A 16,795-nucleotide genomic window follows, 5' to 3' on the forward strand; every position below is an offset into this window, starting at 1 on the left:
GATGTTCTCTCAAGCTCTCAAGAATCTCTCCTCCTGTTGTTGGTAAATACTAGGAAGCACCTTAAGGCTCAACTCTGATAAGAGGTGATGGGAAGTTTGTTCCTTTAGAATCAGAACTTTTTATCAGCATTCAAAATCTTATGCAGGTCTCACATATAAATGCATACACAGTATACCTCCATTTGTACATATTATCACTGGCTATTTAATTTTTTTTTTTTTTTTTTTTTTTTTTTTTTTTTTTTTTTTTTTTTTTTTTTTTTTTTTTTTTGTGTGTGTGTGTAAAGGACATCTTGTGAAAGCAATACTCAATTTAAGTTCCATAGATGACGAGTACCAAACCCCAGACAGCTGATAGTGCAGTGGTCTATTCTGGCTAACTAGCCCTGTAAAATTTTTGAGTAAATTCTTCCTATTTAGTCAGAAAGAGCTTTTCAAATCTGGACACTAAAAACTCACTGCTCCATTTTATATAATGATGTCTTAATAATGCCTTTTACCCAACTTTCTTCATCATCCTCTAGCATAGATTTCTGATACACAAGAGTAGATTCTTTGTGGGTCCAAAGACAGAAGGCTGGCTTGACCTTTGGAGTGCTATTGACTGATGTCATCACTGTTACATCCGAGCAACAAATACAACATAAAACAAACAAACTGGGAACCAAGCAGCTGCAAATTCTGGTGAAGACTCAGAGGGACTTCTTCTTTCTTCACAGGTCGTGCTTCCTGCAGTGCTTCTGGGGACCCACATTACAACACTTTTGATCACAAAGTCCATAATTTCATGGGAAATTGCACTTACACCCTCTCCAAAGTGTGCAATGCCTCTGAGAGTCTTCCATATTTTGATGTGTCCACCACAAACGAGCACAGAGGAGCCAACACCAAAGTCTCTTATGTGAAGTCAGTGCACGTGGAAGTCTATGACAATCAGATTTCTCTGTTGAAAAACAAGAAAGTGAATGTAAGAAAATACCTATTTAAAAGACATATATAATTTTTAACTGATGTGCATATAATTATCTCTGTAGAGTTTATAACAAAACTTTATCTTTTTATTAATTATATCTACCTCTTTTAATGAGATCTCCAACAAACTTGCTCAGATGTTCTTTAATCAGTTCCAGTTCCCCTGTGCATAAGATCCTATCTTTCACCAATCTGTACTAGCTGCTGGTAGTTGTAGGAGTCCCAACAGCCTTATTCTTACTTTCACAACTTGCTGTACAGGTGAATGGTCACAGAATGAACTTGCCTGTATTTATTGAAAAGAAGATCAGTATTCAAAGCAGTGGTGGATATGTTCTCTTGGAAACTGACTTTGGACTGTGGGTGAGATATGATGGAAATCATTATGCAGAAGTCTCTGTGCCTTCTAATTATAGTGGTCTGCTCTGCGGCCTCTGTGGTAAGTAGTAGCTGGTGATTACTTAAATTTCTTTTCTTAGGATGTAAAAATTACAAGAGTAGTTTGACTTGTGAGTTTCTGATTATTCTTTGGTTTGGATCATCTGGAGTTCTCTAGTTCAATTATCTCTTCATGGGTTTTTCACACTTTCAGTGCAGGAAATCTACCTAAGAATATAATGGTACGAACAGCACTGTTTAATATTTCGTCCAACATCCTACATGTAGGATGCAAGAAAAAGAGCAGAGTTATTTAGATAAGTTTTTTCTTGGATTCCATGTAATCTAGTTACATAGGAACTTACAGACTTCCTGCTTCAAATGTCTGAGCAGCAGCCGTTGTCAGTAATCAAAATATAATTCTGCTCTTACTTTGCCCACTACAGATTGATGTTACATATATATTCTCCCTATCTCATTTTAATTTATTTTGCAGCCTAAAACCTGGGTTTTTTCTAGAGGTTTCATGTGCCCCATAAATCTCTTTTTACCATCACAGGTAACTATAATGGTGATCCAAATGATGACAATATCAAGCCCAATGGTGACATTGCAAGTAGTTCCACTGATCTTGGAGAAAGCTGGCTGGTACCTGAGGATAACACCATGTATGTAAAATCATTTCATCATGTGACATTTGCTGGGCAAACTCTCATAAACAAATATAGATCTGCTTGCTGGCTTTTTCATCCAGTACCATTCTACATCTTCTAGCTGTCCATTAGAAGTAGGGAGCTTAACTTTCACATAAACTAGTGAATGTTAAGAGGGCTTGTGTCCTTTAAGTCTCCTTTTCCAAAGCAGGATTTGTATGTTTAGTGTGAGGGGGAATGGTATGTCAGTCCAGTTCCCTTATTGGAAACCGTAGTTGTTTGGATCCCATAGCTGCTTTTTTGTTGTTTTTTGTTTTTGTTTTTTTTTTTTTTTTTCCTCCCAGCTAAGAATTAGCCTTTGAATCACCCAGAAGGGATGAAAAAAGGAGTCCATTGAGTGAGAGGGTTGACATCAGCTTTTCAAAGAAGCTGGATAAAGCCTTGTGACAGAATAAAATGCATTGTTTTGTGCAGAGTTGCCGTGTATTAATTTTCCACTGAAAATCTGATAGTAAGAGAAGTGAAACGTGTTTGATTTGCTTGCTTTCCCCAGATGCTCCAGTGGTGGGAGAGAAGAGCAATGTGATCCTGTGTTGGAGAGTGAAGCAAAGAAAAACACAGCATGTGGCATGATCACAGACCCAACAGGTAGTGTGTTGGTAGATTCTGTGAGCTAGGTGATGGAGCATGGTCTAACTGGTTTTGTCCTTTCTCTATGGCCTCTTTTTCTGAGCTTATATTGGAAACATATAAAGCCTCCAGTGTGAATGTAAAACAAATTAGTTCCTGTCTAGAGTATCTTATCTGTTCAGACAATGCCAATATGTCCATGAATTCTATCTGAGAACATGTGCAGGAAACCATAGCTGCTCTTTGTGTTATAGTGACTTGTACTTTGCTTGCTAAAAGAAATAGTGCAGACAGACTGTTGGTTTGTGTATTTCAGATACTTTATCTGAAATTCTGTACATGTTTCCTGTAGTTGTCTAGAATTAGTAGTTTTCTTAGGCAGCAATGCTTAATCTATGTAAGTTACGTTGTATTGATCATGCAAAAAGAAGAAAACTTGATCCAGGGAGCCCATTCTCATATTGTGCACTGTGTATCCATTTCAAGTACTGGATTACTTTGCTTAACATAACCTGCAACACCCACAGTGTGTTTGCTGTGACAGAAAATACATGGTGGTCATCTTAACATTACAGCAGGTTTTTCTATCTTTATATATATCTTCCTTGATTTACACAGGCATCTTCAAGGACTGTCACACCAAGGTGCCTCCACAGAATTTCTTTGAAAACTGTGTTTATGACATGTGTTTCACTGGGGGACAGGCAACATCCTTATGCTATGGACTGCAGGCCTATGCTGAGTCATGTGTCAATGCTGGGATATGCATAGAGTGGAGGAATGCTACTCTTTGCCGTGAGTGTTTTGATATAAATATCTATTCTAAATTTTAACTTCATTGTCCTCTACCTTTTCCATGCATGTTATTTCATTCTACATAATGTTCTGAGTATAGTCTGTCTTTTATAATGTCTTGAGCCAGCTTCAGATTCAGAATCATTCCAGAATTTGTATAAACCACTAATTTTGAGAACATTAGAATACATGCAGGTTAAATCCTCAAAGTTTTATAATATTATAATTTGCTATTAGTTTCTTGAAAAAGTCTGATTACATTCAACTGTGTCTTATGTGAGCTTCTGCACTGGAGAAATAAGTTCCTTTGCCTCAGTGAAAATCTGCCATCCTCAATGTAAGTGGAGCTGGTAGTCCTCCATAAAACATTCTTATCAATGGCCTTTGGTTAAAGAAATCAGAAGCCTTGAAAAGCAGCCGTTTCTAGGAATTGCTCTATTTCTCTCTATAGCTAAGAAATTGAGTACTGTCACGTCTCAATTAATTATCTTCAGATTGACCTTATGGCAAATTTAATATAATGAACTCATATTTTTTTAGAATAAAGCTTTCTAGGGGTTCCACTGGTACTGATTTTAAGCAACACTGGACAGCTTTCTGCCTGTCAGACATAAAGTCATATAATCACAGAATGTTTTGGTTGGAAACGACTTTAAATATCATCTAGTTCCAACCCTCCTGCTATGTGCAGGGATGTCCTCCATTAAAACAGCTTTCTCAAAGCCCCCTCCAACCTAGTCTTAAATAATTCCAAGAAAGAGGCATCCACAACTTCACTGGGCAGCATTTTCTAAAAGCCATATAAGTCCACAAACTACACACCTGGAGAGAAAAAAAGTCCTCTCAAGGTCATCCATACTTAAATAAACCATAATTTTTTTCTATCCCTTTTTGTCTTACAGTAATTTTTATTATACCAGTTACCACTAGGTTACCTTTTGCAGATGTGCACCTTTTTATTTTCCTTTTTTTCTTTTCTTTTTTTGGTGTGATCAACAATTAGCTCTGCATTTAAACAAAACCATAAAAAAAAAGGATAGGTTCTAGGAGTTAGTCAGTTTGGGAAAAGAATTGGGTGATAAAGCACTCAGTAAGTCAACCCTGAGAGGAGAGAGCATAGAGAATTCCTATATAAAAATAAGATAGAACAAGAAATGGGTGTTTAACTCTCCAAATCAGATTAAAGCTGTGGACATACAGACACCATAGTCTGAGGCTATAGGCCAGAACTTAAATATCTATGGCTTCATTATAGTAATACAGAAAAGTCAGTAACATTAGAAAGATTGACTCTCAAGTGCTCTCTTCATCAGTGATTCAAATAAAAACACAATTAAGGTCCTGACCAAGGGAAGGAAGTCTGGCTAGATAACTGGGGATGTGGGCTGTAATTGTCTGACAGGACTAAGATCCTGTTGTAGGGACAGAAATAAATGAGAATCATATGTAATGATTTGTTACATAATCCAGCCAAACCTATGTTTTTCTATGTTTTTTTAGATGACAGAAATGGAAAAATGCTTCGGGATTTCTGTAAAATGTAATGTTATCCCTGGGGACCATGTTTGAGTGATAGAAGTCCAGTTCTGCCATAAGCGGGAGGGGTGTGAAAATATCTTGTTCTCAAGCAGTCTCAGTGAAAGACAAGAGTGGGATTTTTAGTTCTATTTTGGAATATATAGCAGATGCTCAAATAGTAACTACAGTAATGGGGACATATCAGCTGGTATGGCAAAAGATTCTTCTATTCCCATAACTGAATCACTTTATGCCATTAAATCAGCAGAAAAAGGTTTGTACTGTGCATTCTCCTGCCAGACTTTCTAACAGACATTGTGTATATTTTCAGGAGCAAACAGTGAAAACATCAGGAAAATCTTTATTATGATTTTGCCTTTTGAGTGATTTTATTTTTTTTTCCCCTTTATTTAGCAATGTCCTGTCCTGGAGGCAGCATCTACAAGAGTTGTGGTACTAGGTGTCCCTCTACCTGTTTGAACATCTCAGAAGTTGATTCCTGCAGTTCTTTGCCAGTGGAAGGTTGCTTCTGTAAGGAAGGCTATGTTTTGAGTGGAGACAAATGTGTACCAGAGAGCAACTGTGGTTGTCTTGATGAAAAAAACCAGTATCACCAGGCAAGTGACATCACATATTTAAAGAATAAAAGGAAAACACCAAAAAACAGGGGATCTTTATCACTGTGAGGGGAAAACCATGTTTAAAAAACTACACAATTCATATTTACACCATTAATAATTTCAAAATAGACTTACATTGCCAGCTTTCTTGGTCCATAAACTGCATGGCTACAATTGCCCAAATGATTATATATAATGCACATTCAAATACTAATAATTTTGATTTTCCCTTATGGTTTTACCTTCCTATTTATCTTACAATATATACTTCTACACTCTTTTTTTCCATGTAGCTGAATGAAAGCTGGTTCACTGATTATGCCTGCACTGAGCGCTGCACCTGCAAGGCAAATAACACCATTGAGTGCAATGCCTGGGAGTGTGGAGTCCAAGAGGTGTGCAGTATTAAGGATGGTGTGCTGGGCTGTCATTCCAATGGTGAGTCCTGCCTGAAAACAGCCCCAATGCCAATTCCATAATTAGATCCTTTCCTTCTCCTAGCTTTATTATAAATATCTTTTCATATGAGATAGTAAAGAAGCCCCAACTGACTGCTGCCAGTGCTAAGAGATGAAAATGCATCATGTTCTGTCTTGCAAGCACAGCTGCCCTCCTGTTGTAGCAGATATCAGCAAAAACTGATGCTGCCCAAAAGATTGTAAGGTTGCTTGGATTCTATTTGTCCTGATAATGAAAACTCAAGTCCCACATCACCAGTGCAGCAAGCTTTGAAATTGGTTGCATTTCTGTGAGAATTGTATTTCTGTGGGCCTGTGTAATGAAAAGTGCATTATGTCTTGATGTATATAGATGCAATTTTATTTGCTTTGATATTTACATGTATATTTATACAGTTAATTATGTATTTTATATAGATATGTAGAAAAGTTTTGTATTACTCTCAACTATGCTATAAATCATAGTTACAATAGCATATAGAAATGTATGTGAAAGTTTATTTTGTACATAATTTGCAAACGAAATTTAGGAGATGCTTTCTAGAAACTTCTTATTTACATATAAATGTCATTGGCATGAATCTGAGATGCCTCTCTGAAAGTTTGCCCACATAATAATGATCAGGATGAGGTTGCTACACTATGCAAACTGCTTTGGCTAGCTGAGTCCATGGTGGAATCTAGCACAAAATTCTTAGATCATTTTTTCGCCTTCAGGTAAAGCAATATGTCAAGTGGTAGGAGATCCCCATTATTTCACTTTTGATGGAATGAAGTACACTTTTGTGGGAACCTGCACCTACACTTTGGTTGAGGTTGTCAACACTGCCACCAATGTTGTTCCTATAACGATACTTGGTAAGAATGAAGACAGAGGACTAAGAGGGGCCACATACCTGAAAGAAGTCTACATAGATGTATATGGTGTACGAATCACCCTGCAGAAAAAACAAGGAATCCTGGTAAGTGGTGGTGCTCTTTTTTCTGGCAAGAAGTATCTGAAAATTAGCTCACTTAGAATAGCTGTTGGAAAAAGGATCTTCATGTTTCCTAAGGAACATATATGCACAAGCTTATCACTTGTGAGCACCCCCATTAAGTGAATGCCATGAGGAAATACAATTTCTCACTAGTTCCCAAGGCTTCTGGTTTGGGTTTACTGTTCTATTATCCATATCTTAGAGATTAAACCCAGGGCCTCCATAATGGGGAATTGTTGCCGGAATTAAAATATGGGACTCCCCACTTCAACAGCTTTTATCAACCCAATCACTTATAACAAGCAAGGCACAATGTATTAGCCAAGAATAACATGGGGAGCCACAGCAGTACTGAAGGCAGGGAATCTGCCCCATGAGTGAGAAAAAGCTTGCTCACTACCAGGGATCTTTCCAGCTCCCTGTTAAAAGCACAGGATACAAATCCTGCCCACCCCTCCTCAGCTAAAAGGCTGATTCCCTGCAACCCTTGGCTGGAATATGCAATAGAGGAAGTGTAAAGGCCTAAAACTGCCACAGAGAAATCTTCAGCACTGCTAGGAGTATAAATTGTGAGTTTTCATGGAGGAATCTCCATACTGACAAATGACATGTCTCTCCAGCTGAACAATGAGAGAGTCTACACTCCAGTGCAGAACCGACTGCAAAGCGTGTCCATTGGAAATGTTGGCAAATTTATAGTAGTGGAAACTGACTTCGGTGTGACAGTGAAATATGATGGCAATCACCATCTGGAAATCACCCTCCCACGCTCTTACTTCTCACAGGTAAGATTTAGTATACAAACATCTGTTGTTGTTTCAAAATGCTACTTTGTGCATTTACTTCTAGTTCCTTTTATTCCTGTGTTTTGCTGTTGCATCTTTCTTTTTTAGCTGTATTGTACCACATGTAATTTTTTCCTTTCTATTTCTTTTTCTTCACAACCACTTCTTTGTGTTTCAAGGGGATAGTTAAAGAAAATTACCTGTCTAGGGGAATACTTCTAAACTTAGAGAAATAAACAGTTTTGAAGCCTTAGGAAATCACAGATTTACTGTAACTTCTGTTTTGTTTCTCCATGGATGCAGTCAGAATGTCTGAAATTTCTGGTACAGTATTGTCTGTTGGTGGTGATTTAGCCACATTATTTCACAGGCAATGAATAAGAAGTTATTTGGGAAGTTGATGAACAGAGGTCATGCTCAGGTCATGATTCTTTTTCATCTGCAGGTACATGGCATGTGTGGCAATTTCAATGGTAATCGTGAAGATGATCTGTCCTTGACCAATGGCACAGTTGTCCCTGCCCCACAGTTTGGAAATAGCTGGGAAGTGGAGCAAGACAGTGATAAAGGGTAAATTTTAAATAATTTTCATACCTTCCATCTTGCTTCAGGTACACAGTGAATTGTTTTTAATCGTTTTGACTGCCTGTTACTTTGTAACATATAAGCACTGTATGTTACCAGACTTTTCTCTTGAATTTGTAGATCAAAAAACAGCCATCCCCACAGGAAACCACTGCACAGGCCAGAGGAAAACTACAGCTGTTCTATTAATCTATGTGTACACTTGGAAAATGGGTCTTTGGGCAGTCCACAGTATGGACTCTGTTTATTTTACACTGATAAAACTCAGAGCAAGCTGATGGTGCTGAGGAATGGTGAGGGCCAGCTGCACCCTGGCAGATGTGGAGCCATATGTGACAACACAGCTGAGAAAATGTGGCCTCACCAGCCAGGGTCCATCCCACTCTACCTGAGCAAGGCAACCATAGAAGCCCCACAGATGGAAGCCAGTGTCAGCCTGGCTCTGTTCAGGTCACCACACAGAAATCTGCAGTGATGAGACAGATCCAAGGTCAAGCTGTGAAGACAATCCTCTAGTCAGGGTCATGTTCAATGAGAGTATCAGGTGTCAGACACAGCATGGTGGTTGTCAGGCAGGCCCACTTCTGCCCAGTCTTTCATCCATTGACAGAAGGAAGTCATATTCCCCAACCTTTTCTACTTTTCAGTGGAAAGAAACTTTTCATTTTGTGTCTGTCTTATAGCACCCCATGTCTGTGCTTTCTTGCAGTTGTTTGCCAGACTTAAGAGAAGATGAGAATCCTCCTTGCACTGCTGAGAACAAACAAGACATTGAAAGACAGTGCAATGTTCTAAAATCAGACAAATTCGAAGTATGCCATAGTCTAGTCAACCCTGATGACTTCATAGAGATCTGTGTCTATGATATGTGCCAGTATGATGGTATGAAGTCTGCTCTCTGTGACATAGTTCAAGTCTATGTGGACACCTGCAAAAATCATGGAGTCACCATTAAATGGAGGAATAGCACATTCTGTCGTAAGTACACAAGTGAAAGAACCTGAATGACTGACAGCATGGAAAAATTAGCAGAATTAGGAGAACAAGTTATGTAAAAGAAAATTAAATCTAAATTCTTACAAAATGCAATTCTACTATCATGTTCTCATTGCTGCACTGAACTGCGTTCACATTAAGGAAAACCCAGAGATAACTCAGAACTAGACAGATTAGGGATTTTAATGTGGAGTTAGAATGGCATTGGTAGCCAAATGATATATTGTCATGTTATACTGTTTTCTTGAACTGTCCCATTGTGCTTGTCTAGTCATTGGCATAAATAGGGTTTAGAGCTAGATGAACCTGCAGTCTGACAATGGATATCTGCTGCCCTTGCCTATTTTTAGTTAAACTAAATTTACACCATTAAATTTAACTAAATTTAGTTAAACTAAATTTACTGGTTTTCATCAATGGGGGGTTGAATATTTTAAGGAATTTGCCTTGAGAGTCTCATTTCTAGCAGGGCCCAAAGAAGCCTTTGCAGTTGAACTGAATACTGAATCAGGACATTCTAGTGCCAGGTGGTTCAGTCATATCTGTAATAAAACTGAATAAGCAGTTCCAGAGAGCATTCTTTGTCTTGTTTTTTGTTGTTTTGATTTTTTTAAGTAAAATACAAAAATAAAAACCAGGTGATGATCAAAATCAGCTATTAAAAGGCAGTTCTGTACTACCATTCCATAGGCCAAGGTGTAGCTTTCCGTATTTGCAGTGCACTTTGTAAATGCATTTAATAAAGCTGGCTCTGTTCTCCCACACAGCATTGCCCTGCCCATCCCGGAGCCACTACAAAGACTGTGTCTCTGCCTGCCCATCAACGTGCAGTGATATTTTTGCCTCTTCCCTTTGTGAGAAGACAGAAGAGTGCACAGAGGGCTGTGAATGTGATGATAATTATGTGCTCAGCAATGGCAACTGTGTGCCTCTCAGCAGCTGTGGCTGCAGAGATGATGACAACAATTACTACAGTGTAAGTAGTTTGTGGGGCAAATCTCTGACTTCAAAACTTGTAGAAAATTGGTCTCCTGTCCATCTTAATATGAAAGAGAGAGAGAGATCAAAGATTTCAGGATCTACCTCTTACATACTTTTCATCTGATTAGTAAAAGCTGCTGCATTGGGTATTAGAAGATACAGAAGCTTGCTTGGTACTTTGCACCTGAGGCCAAAACTGAGACGTATTTTAAAACAGTCAGAATTATTCAGACAGTCTATGCTAGTGCAGTTTTGTGTTCAGATTCTCATGATGAAGACAGTAAGATAAATGGACTGAGATCCCCTCTCACAGGCTCTTGGTGAGACTACACTTAATCAAGCAGTTGTGGAATTGCCAACTGGACCTAGCTAGTGCCCACACCCATGGCTATTGAATTTCCATTGCACTGCAAAGCTGAGCACCTTGCTAATGTATTATTAACATAACTTGTGTCCAGGCTGGGGAGACATGGATAACTCCACACTGCTCCCAAAGATGCCAGTGCGAGAAGAATGGTGTCATCAGCTGCAAGAGCTATAGCTGTGATTCCAGAGAAACCTGCCTGATCAAAGATGGAAAACACAAGTGCAATCCAACAAGTATGTACAAGCAGGTCTTCACTTGGGGTTCACTTGTGGGCTGTAGAAGGAGGGAGGCTGTGGGTGTACATACTTTCTTCCATGGCAATTCAATTCTTTCATGGGGAAGGAAGGCAACTCTGTTTTGTTGACAACATGTTATTGAATACAAAAAAGCCTCAGTTCTCATAACAGAAGGTTCTTATTCCATGCAGAGAATTTGTAGAGGAAAATGGATATCTGGGTATAATTTACTTATATGTAGAAATTTGTCTGACTAGTTTGAATAAAATTTCTTTTAAAAAAATCCCAGTGCATCTACTGAACCCAAAACTCAGTTTGTGAATCCTAGCACAATGACTCTGTTTTTCCCACTGTATGTTGATTTGAGAACAGGGGAAAAGAAATCAACTAACCAATAAGCAAAACCAGGACAGAGCAGATCAGGACAGATATATGACAGATCAGTCAGAGTACTTTGGTGCTTTTCAATCAACATTTGTGTTGGCTAGGCAAGTTTATTCCCATATTTTGTGTGTAGGTTGGGTTGTAGGTTGTGTAGGAGAGAGCTTGTTACATACTGAGGATCAATACAAAAGCATAAGGCAAATCCAGCGTCCCCCTACTACGTTTTAGGAAAAAATCTGAGCAGAGGCACCCCTGCAATTTTAAGGACAGCCTTTTTATGCCTTGCTCCAGGCATAATGATTTACTCTGTGCTCAGTGATTGAGGAGAATACAAAGATGATAGCCACTGTATCTGATTGTTAGGTCTGAACAGTTTAGTAACCTCAGCAGAAATCAGTGACAGAGCTGAGTCGGCCAAAATTGAACATTGCTTTTCAATTTTGTAATGACACATGGCAGAGATTATGAAAACAACATCCCTTAGGAGGCCACTTTCATGCCCTGCTTGTGTCAGAGTCATTCCTCTGCAGAGGGCCAATGTGCACAATTTAGTCTCAATAAATTTTATGAACCCTAATGTTCTGTTTCAGCTCAGTTGGCTCATAGTGGTTCTCAGAAGAGGAATGAGTTTCTCTGTCCATCTCTCCATTTGAGTGTCCATTCACTGGAGTGAAGCTTGAGCACTCATCTTTACTTTCAGACCTGCATGCTAGCAGCAATCATTTTTTTTCAACAGTTTGGACCAATCCAGGCATGGCATCTGGCACATGGACATTTAGACTGGAGAGTAATGAAGTTCTTCCCTTGCAGGTTTTGGGAAATGCCAGGTCATAGGCGACCCACACTACATCACCTTTGACGGGCTGGTGCACCACTTTCAAGGGAAGTACACATATATTCTGGCTCAGACCATCCCTGACCTGCCTGACACTCTGACACAGTTCAGCATTGAAGCCACGAACTATCCTCTACGTACAAGTCGACGCATTACTTACCTGAAAGAGATGCTCATCAATGTTTACAACCACACAGTGAGATTCAGACAGAACAAGCAGGTTCTGGTAAGTCCCTCCCTGACTGCAGAGCACAGAGGAAGGCACTTCCTTGGAGGAAAACATTTTTGAGTAATGGACGTTCGTTTTGAAGAATTAAAGTGAACTATATTATTACAGTAGCACTGTGAGGCAACCGCAAATGAGATTTTTCAGTTGTGTGGTCTTTTTTCTCCATAGCTATGGAAGATACAATTCTACATCAAACAAATAAATCAATAGATATAGTTTTAGCAATGAAATCCCAAATATCCCAAGGCTTACAATAAAGCCACACGAATTTTTTATCAATGCTAAGGAAAGGTTTCTTTTATGCTAGGATAATTTAATTTCCTTCCTTCTTTATTGGTATAAAAGCACACATAGCTGATATTACATTTTCAGCTCAATAATAGAAATTTCTTTTAATGACATGACAGTATTGTGTTCAGACCACTTTCCACAATAAATGATTTTGTTAACTTTAAAAAATAAATGCTGTTAAATTATCTGATATATTCATCATAAAACCAGGGAAGTACTGGATTGTAGCATTGACCTGAACTGAAATCAGACTTTATTTTGGCTTATATATAATGAATTTTAATTTTTTCATTCCTTGTTAGTTGGATGGTGTGAGGGTGTGGCTCCCTGTTCGACCTCATGAAGGTATTCGTATATATCAGAGAACAACAAGAATTTACCTGGAGACAGATTTTGGCTTATACCTGAGCTTTGATGGCAATCAAAATGCAGGTAAGTGATAGTAAAAAACTCTGCAGAAATATTTATGCACTGCCCCCAAAAATATTCTCATTCCAGAGAAGGTCTAAACCAAAGGCAAAATTTGAAATATTCACCTTTTGCACTTATGATCCTTTTTGATATAAAATACCAGAAAATAACAGAAAGAAGTGTTTTCCAGGAACCAGAAAAATCCCATAAAACTGGCATTTCTCTATTTGGATCCCACTGAACTTAGGAGAAATGAGATGTAGAGTCGAATTGTCAGACTTTTTTAATGTTAAGTAAGGTCTGAATGATAAAATCAAAAGTAAATAATTTTAAAATGTTAATTGGGACGATGGGGCAAAATCAGGATCTGCCCCTTTGCCAGCTGAGCCCAGTCACTGGAGTTGTAGGACTGAGATCCTCAAGATCTGTGAGTGTATCATTTTGCCTCCTCCCAAGCCTACTCCAGATAACCCCATTCTTTACTGTTTGCCAGGACTTTCACATGGCATATACACAAGTCACTCATGTAAGCTGGACAAATGATATCTCCTCTGTTCAAAGGCAGAGTTACTCTTGATTTACAACATCATATAGCTAGACTATTTCTGAGTCCACAGTGAAAGTGCCAGGCTATTTATTTACATGGCCATCATTCCAAACCCTGAAATTCCAACAGAAATTCCATTGCAGAAAGAGAATGTCTATAGAAATTCTATTTTTTAGTGATCAAGTGGACTGTAAGTGAAGGGCAAAAAGTGGCTGATGCATTCCGTTTGTTGCAAAGCAGTAAACAGCATGCACTAAGAGCACCTAGGCAGTGATACCATGTTATATAAAATCTTGTGAAAAATTACTTTTTAATGATGCATGAATCCATGTATGAACAGGTATGTTCAGGGTTGTGCTCTTATGCTGTGTATTAAGCCCATGTCACATTACCACCTGCAATCTGAATCATGTCATGTGGCACTTGGCACTGATTTCAACCTCTTCCATATACTCAGTTGCAACAATTTCTGTGTAACAGCTTTTTTTCCTTCTGCCTTTGCCTAGACATAAAGCTGGCTACCACCTACAGAGGCAGAGTGGAAGGTTTGTGTGGTAACTTTGATGGGAGACGCACAAATGATTTCACAAATCCAAATGGTGTTTGGGTGAGGAACGTGAATACATTTGGTGAAAGCTGGAAAGTTCCTCTGAAAAGAAGTTCTCGTCTCAGGTACTTGATTTTCTATTTAATATCCACAGCAATCACTGCCACTAGAAGTGAGTGAATTAAGTCATAGTTAACCTCTAGGAATAACTACACTGTCTCATTTCCATCTTATCTTTCTTCTTCCCTTTGTTTGTGTGTAAGGGACTTTTCCTACTCATCACACAGGGTGAACTATCAGTGCCCTTCTATCTGGCCAGAAGAGGCCTGAACTGTCAGGGCATGACCCCAGTTCTGTACCTCTTTGGAGTCACAGCCATTACAACTGTTAGGGCACAGGGATGAATAACATCTTTGTCAAGCTCATGGTTCCTGGCAAAGATATGAAAATGTGCCGGATGGGCCTGAGTGCAAATCCTGATTCAATGTCACTCTTTCCTCTGCAACACGAAGGTAGCTTTGAAATCCGTCAACATGATTCACAGTTAATCCCAGAAAAGGTTCTTGAAGACTCTGATTTTCTTGCTTTCAGGGCTATTTTTTTTTTTCTGCCAGTACACAGAAAGTAAGGACATTCTTTTGACTGTACATGAGCATGATATTTGTGGTCAGGAAAATTATGTGCTAATTAGTCCATACACAAAATTGAAAAAGCTTTTTCTTGTTTCCTTGAGGTTTCCTGCCTTCCTGGTCTTGCCTTTCTTCCTGTTGCTCTGAAAGCCTGTGGAAATTGCTTAGCCATTAACACATTGCTTTTTCAGAAAGTAAATGGAACTACATTAGCTGTCTGGATACATTTTGGCTGCAAAAACTTGCCTGCCAGAAGACAGTATATGGGGCAGTGGTGAGCATGAAGGGGCTCTAGAGGCTGTGCCCATAGGAAAATTCTGGCATTTCAGGCATGCAGCCAGTTGTTCAGTGAAAGTGAACATATATTCAAGAAACAGGGTTTTATTCCAGCTGCATCCTTCTGACTAACTTTCAACTTTTGTTGAATAGATTGGATGGAGGAGACAATGAATAACATATGTATAATGCAGAATTTCCAAAGAGATAACTACAGATATCCTGTTAACTTTAAATATCCATAAATCTCTGACATAATAGGAAGTGTTTCAGTACATATTTGATTTTCTATATCTCCTTCAGATTCAGGAAACATGAAAAAGAAATAAGCTTACATTTACACCACAAGGTGGAAGTATTCTTGTAGTGTTACTCAGAGAGGAGTAACATGAATGCTGGATATACACACAACACTGATGATTTCATAATGACTTCATTTGCAGACGAGATGTCAGCTCAGAAAATGAGTCTGAGGAGGAACCAGATCCAGGGCTTTTCCAAGGTTGCAGTGAAAATCAGCTGGAGCAGCAAAACACAACTTCAAGGTGTCAAATCCTGACTTACTTGAATGGTCCTTTTGCCACGTGTCATTCTGCAGTCCAACCAGATTTCTATTTCACGTAAGTGTCTGCTGCAGACAATTGTTCTCCCCATCTCCACCATTTTGGCAATAGTTTCTGACAAGAACTATCTTCAGTCATCTGGAGTCTCCAGGGTATTAATAGGAGCTGAGGACAGTAAGTGTTTTGTAGAACTGAACCCAGTGATTCCATTATTGATACATTTACATCTCCTTATTTATTTTTAAACAGCTATGATTATCTTTCTTTCATCTATTCATGATTTCACTTCTCTGCTAGCTCTATAAAGCATCTTTCCTCTTTTCTCACACAGATAAAGCAGCAGTGTTAAGCATTATCCCTGTAATCTGGAACTTCCAATGTGCTTAGAGTTCTCATCCACATTCAGTGAGAATTTAGCACCTGAGTCTATTGGGTAGCAGTTCTAGCTTCATAAAATTTGTATTGTGCCATAACCAAAGGCTGAAGCTGTCCATGACACTTCTTCAATTTTTGATGGAGAACTACAGAAACGAGATTAGTGAAGAGTAACTAACCTGGTATCTTCAATAAAGTTCCCTCTGCTGTGTTTCAAGGTCTCTCTGCTTCCTACATATACAATTCCAACATACCTGATTCTGAGCTGCATTCATCCCCAGGTTCATCTTTCCTCCTTCAAACATCATCAGTCACAAATTTGCCAAGTAGCTGCCAGTTTTCTTTAGTTACATAGTAACACCTAATGATAAAAGACAGATAATGCCCACCCCAAGAGAAGTAGTATCCTAAGCCAAATGAAGTGGGCTGCTAGCTTCAATACGTATATCTGTATTTATATCTATTTATATCTATATCTATATCTTAGATGTAGATATATAGATACCGACATAGACGTAGACGTAGACGTAGACATAGACATATATAGATATAGATATAGATATAGATATAGATATAGATATAGATATAGATATAGATACACCTCCTGATTCTTAACATAGGCCTACTTTTCTCCTCACTCTAGAATTTGGTTGGGCAGCCTGTTCTACCTGCTTAGTGGTTGCCCTGATTTTTCTGAGGTGCTGCATATTTGCAGATTCCATTCATCTTGGATCTCAATGCCCCTCAAAATCAT

At 38.7% G+C, this 16,795-nt stretch overlaps 1 protein-coding gene across 1 annotated transcript in view; it reads left to right on the plus strand.

Moving 5' to 3' along the window:
• LOC136365794 (IgGFc-binding protein-like) overlaps positions 1 to 16,795 on the plus strand; it is a 56,651-nt gene that overhangs the window by 38,490 nt on the left and 1,366 nt on the right. The window contains exons 41-56 of the mRNA XM_066326495.1: positions 720 to 967; positions 1,234 to 1,411; positions 1,910 to 2,022; positions 3,365 to 3,428; positions 5,361 to 5,628; positions 5,871 to 6,004; positions 6,742 to 6,986; positions 7,625 to 7,789; positions 8,235 to 8,359; positions 9,084 to 9,352; positions 10,138 to 10,346; positions 10,810 to 10,951; positions 12,149 to 12,399; positions 12,996 to 13,125; positions 14,158 to 14,323; positions 15,547 to 15,723. Of these exons, the coding sequence (XP_066182592.1) occupies positions 720 to 967; positions 1,234 to 1,411; positions 1,910 to 2,022; positions 3,365 to 3,428; positions 5,361 to 5,628; positions 5,871 to 6,004; positions 6,742 to 6,986; positions 7,625 to 7,789; positions 8,235 to 8,359; positions 9,084 to 9,352; positions 10,138 to 10,346; positions 10,810 to 10,951; positions 12,149 to 12,399; positions 12,996 to 13,125; positions 14,158 to 14,323; positions 15,547 to 15,723 (2,884 nt within the window). The remainder of the gene's footprint in view (positions 1 to 719; positions 968 to 1,233; positions 1,412 to 1,909; positions 2,023 to 3,364; positions 3,429 to 5,360; positions 5,629 to 5,870; positions 6,005 to 6,741; positions 6,987 to 7,624; positions 7,790 to 8,234; positions 8,360 to 9,083; positions 9,353 to 10,137; positions 10,347 to 10,809; positions 10,952 to 12,148; positions 12,400 to 12,995; positions 13,126 to 14,157; positions 14,324 to 15,546; positions 15,724 to 16,795) is intronic.

This window comes from Sylvia atricapilla, chromosome 10 (genome assembly GCF_009819655.1).
Source record: "Sylvia atricapilla isolate bSylAtr1 chromosome 10, bSylAtr1.pri, whole genome shotgun sequence".
NCBI classification, from domain to species: domain Eukaryota; kingdom Metazoa; phylum Chordata; class Aves; order Passeriformes; family Sylviidae; genus Sylvia; species Sylvia atricapilla.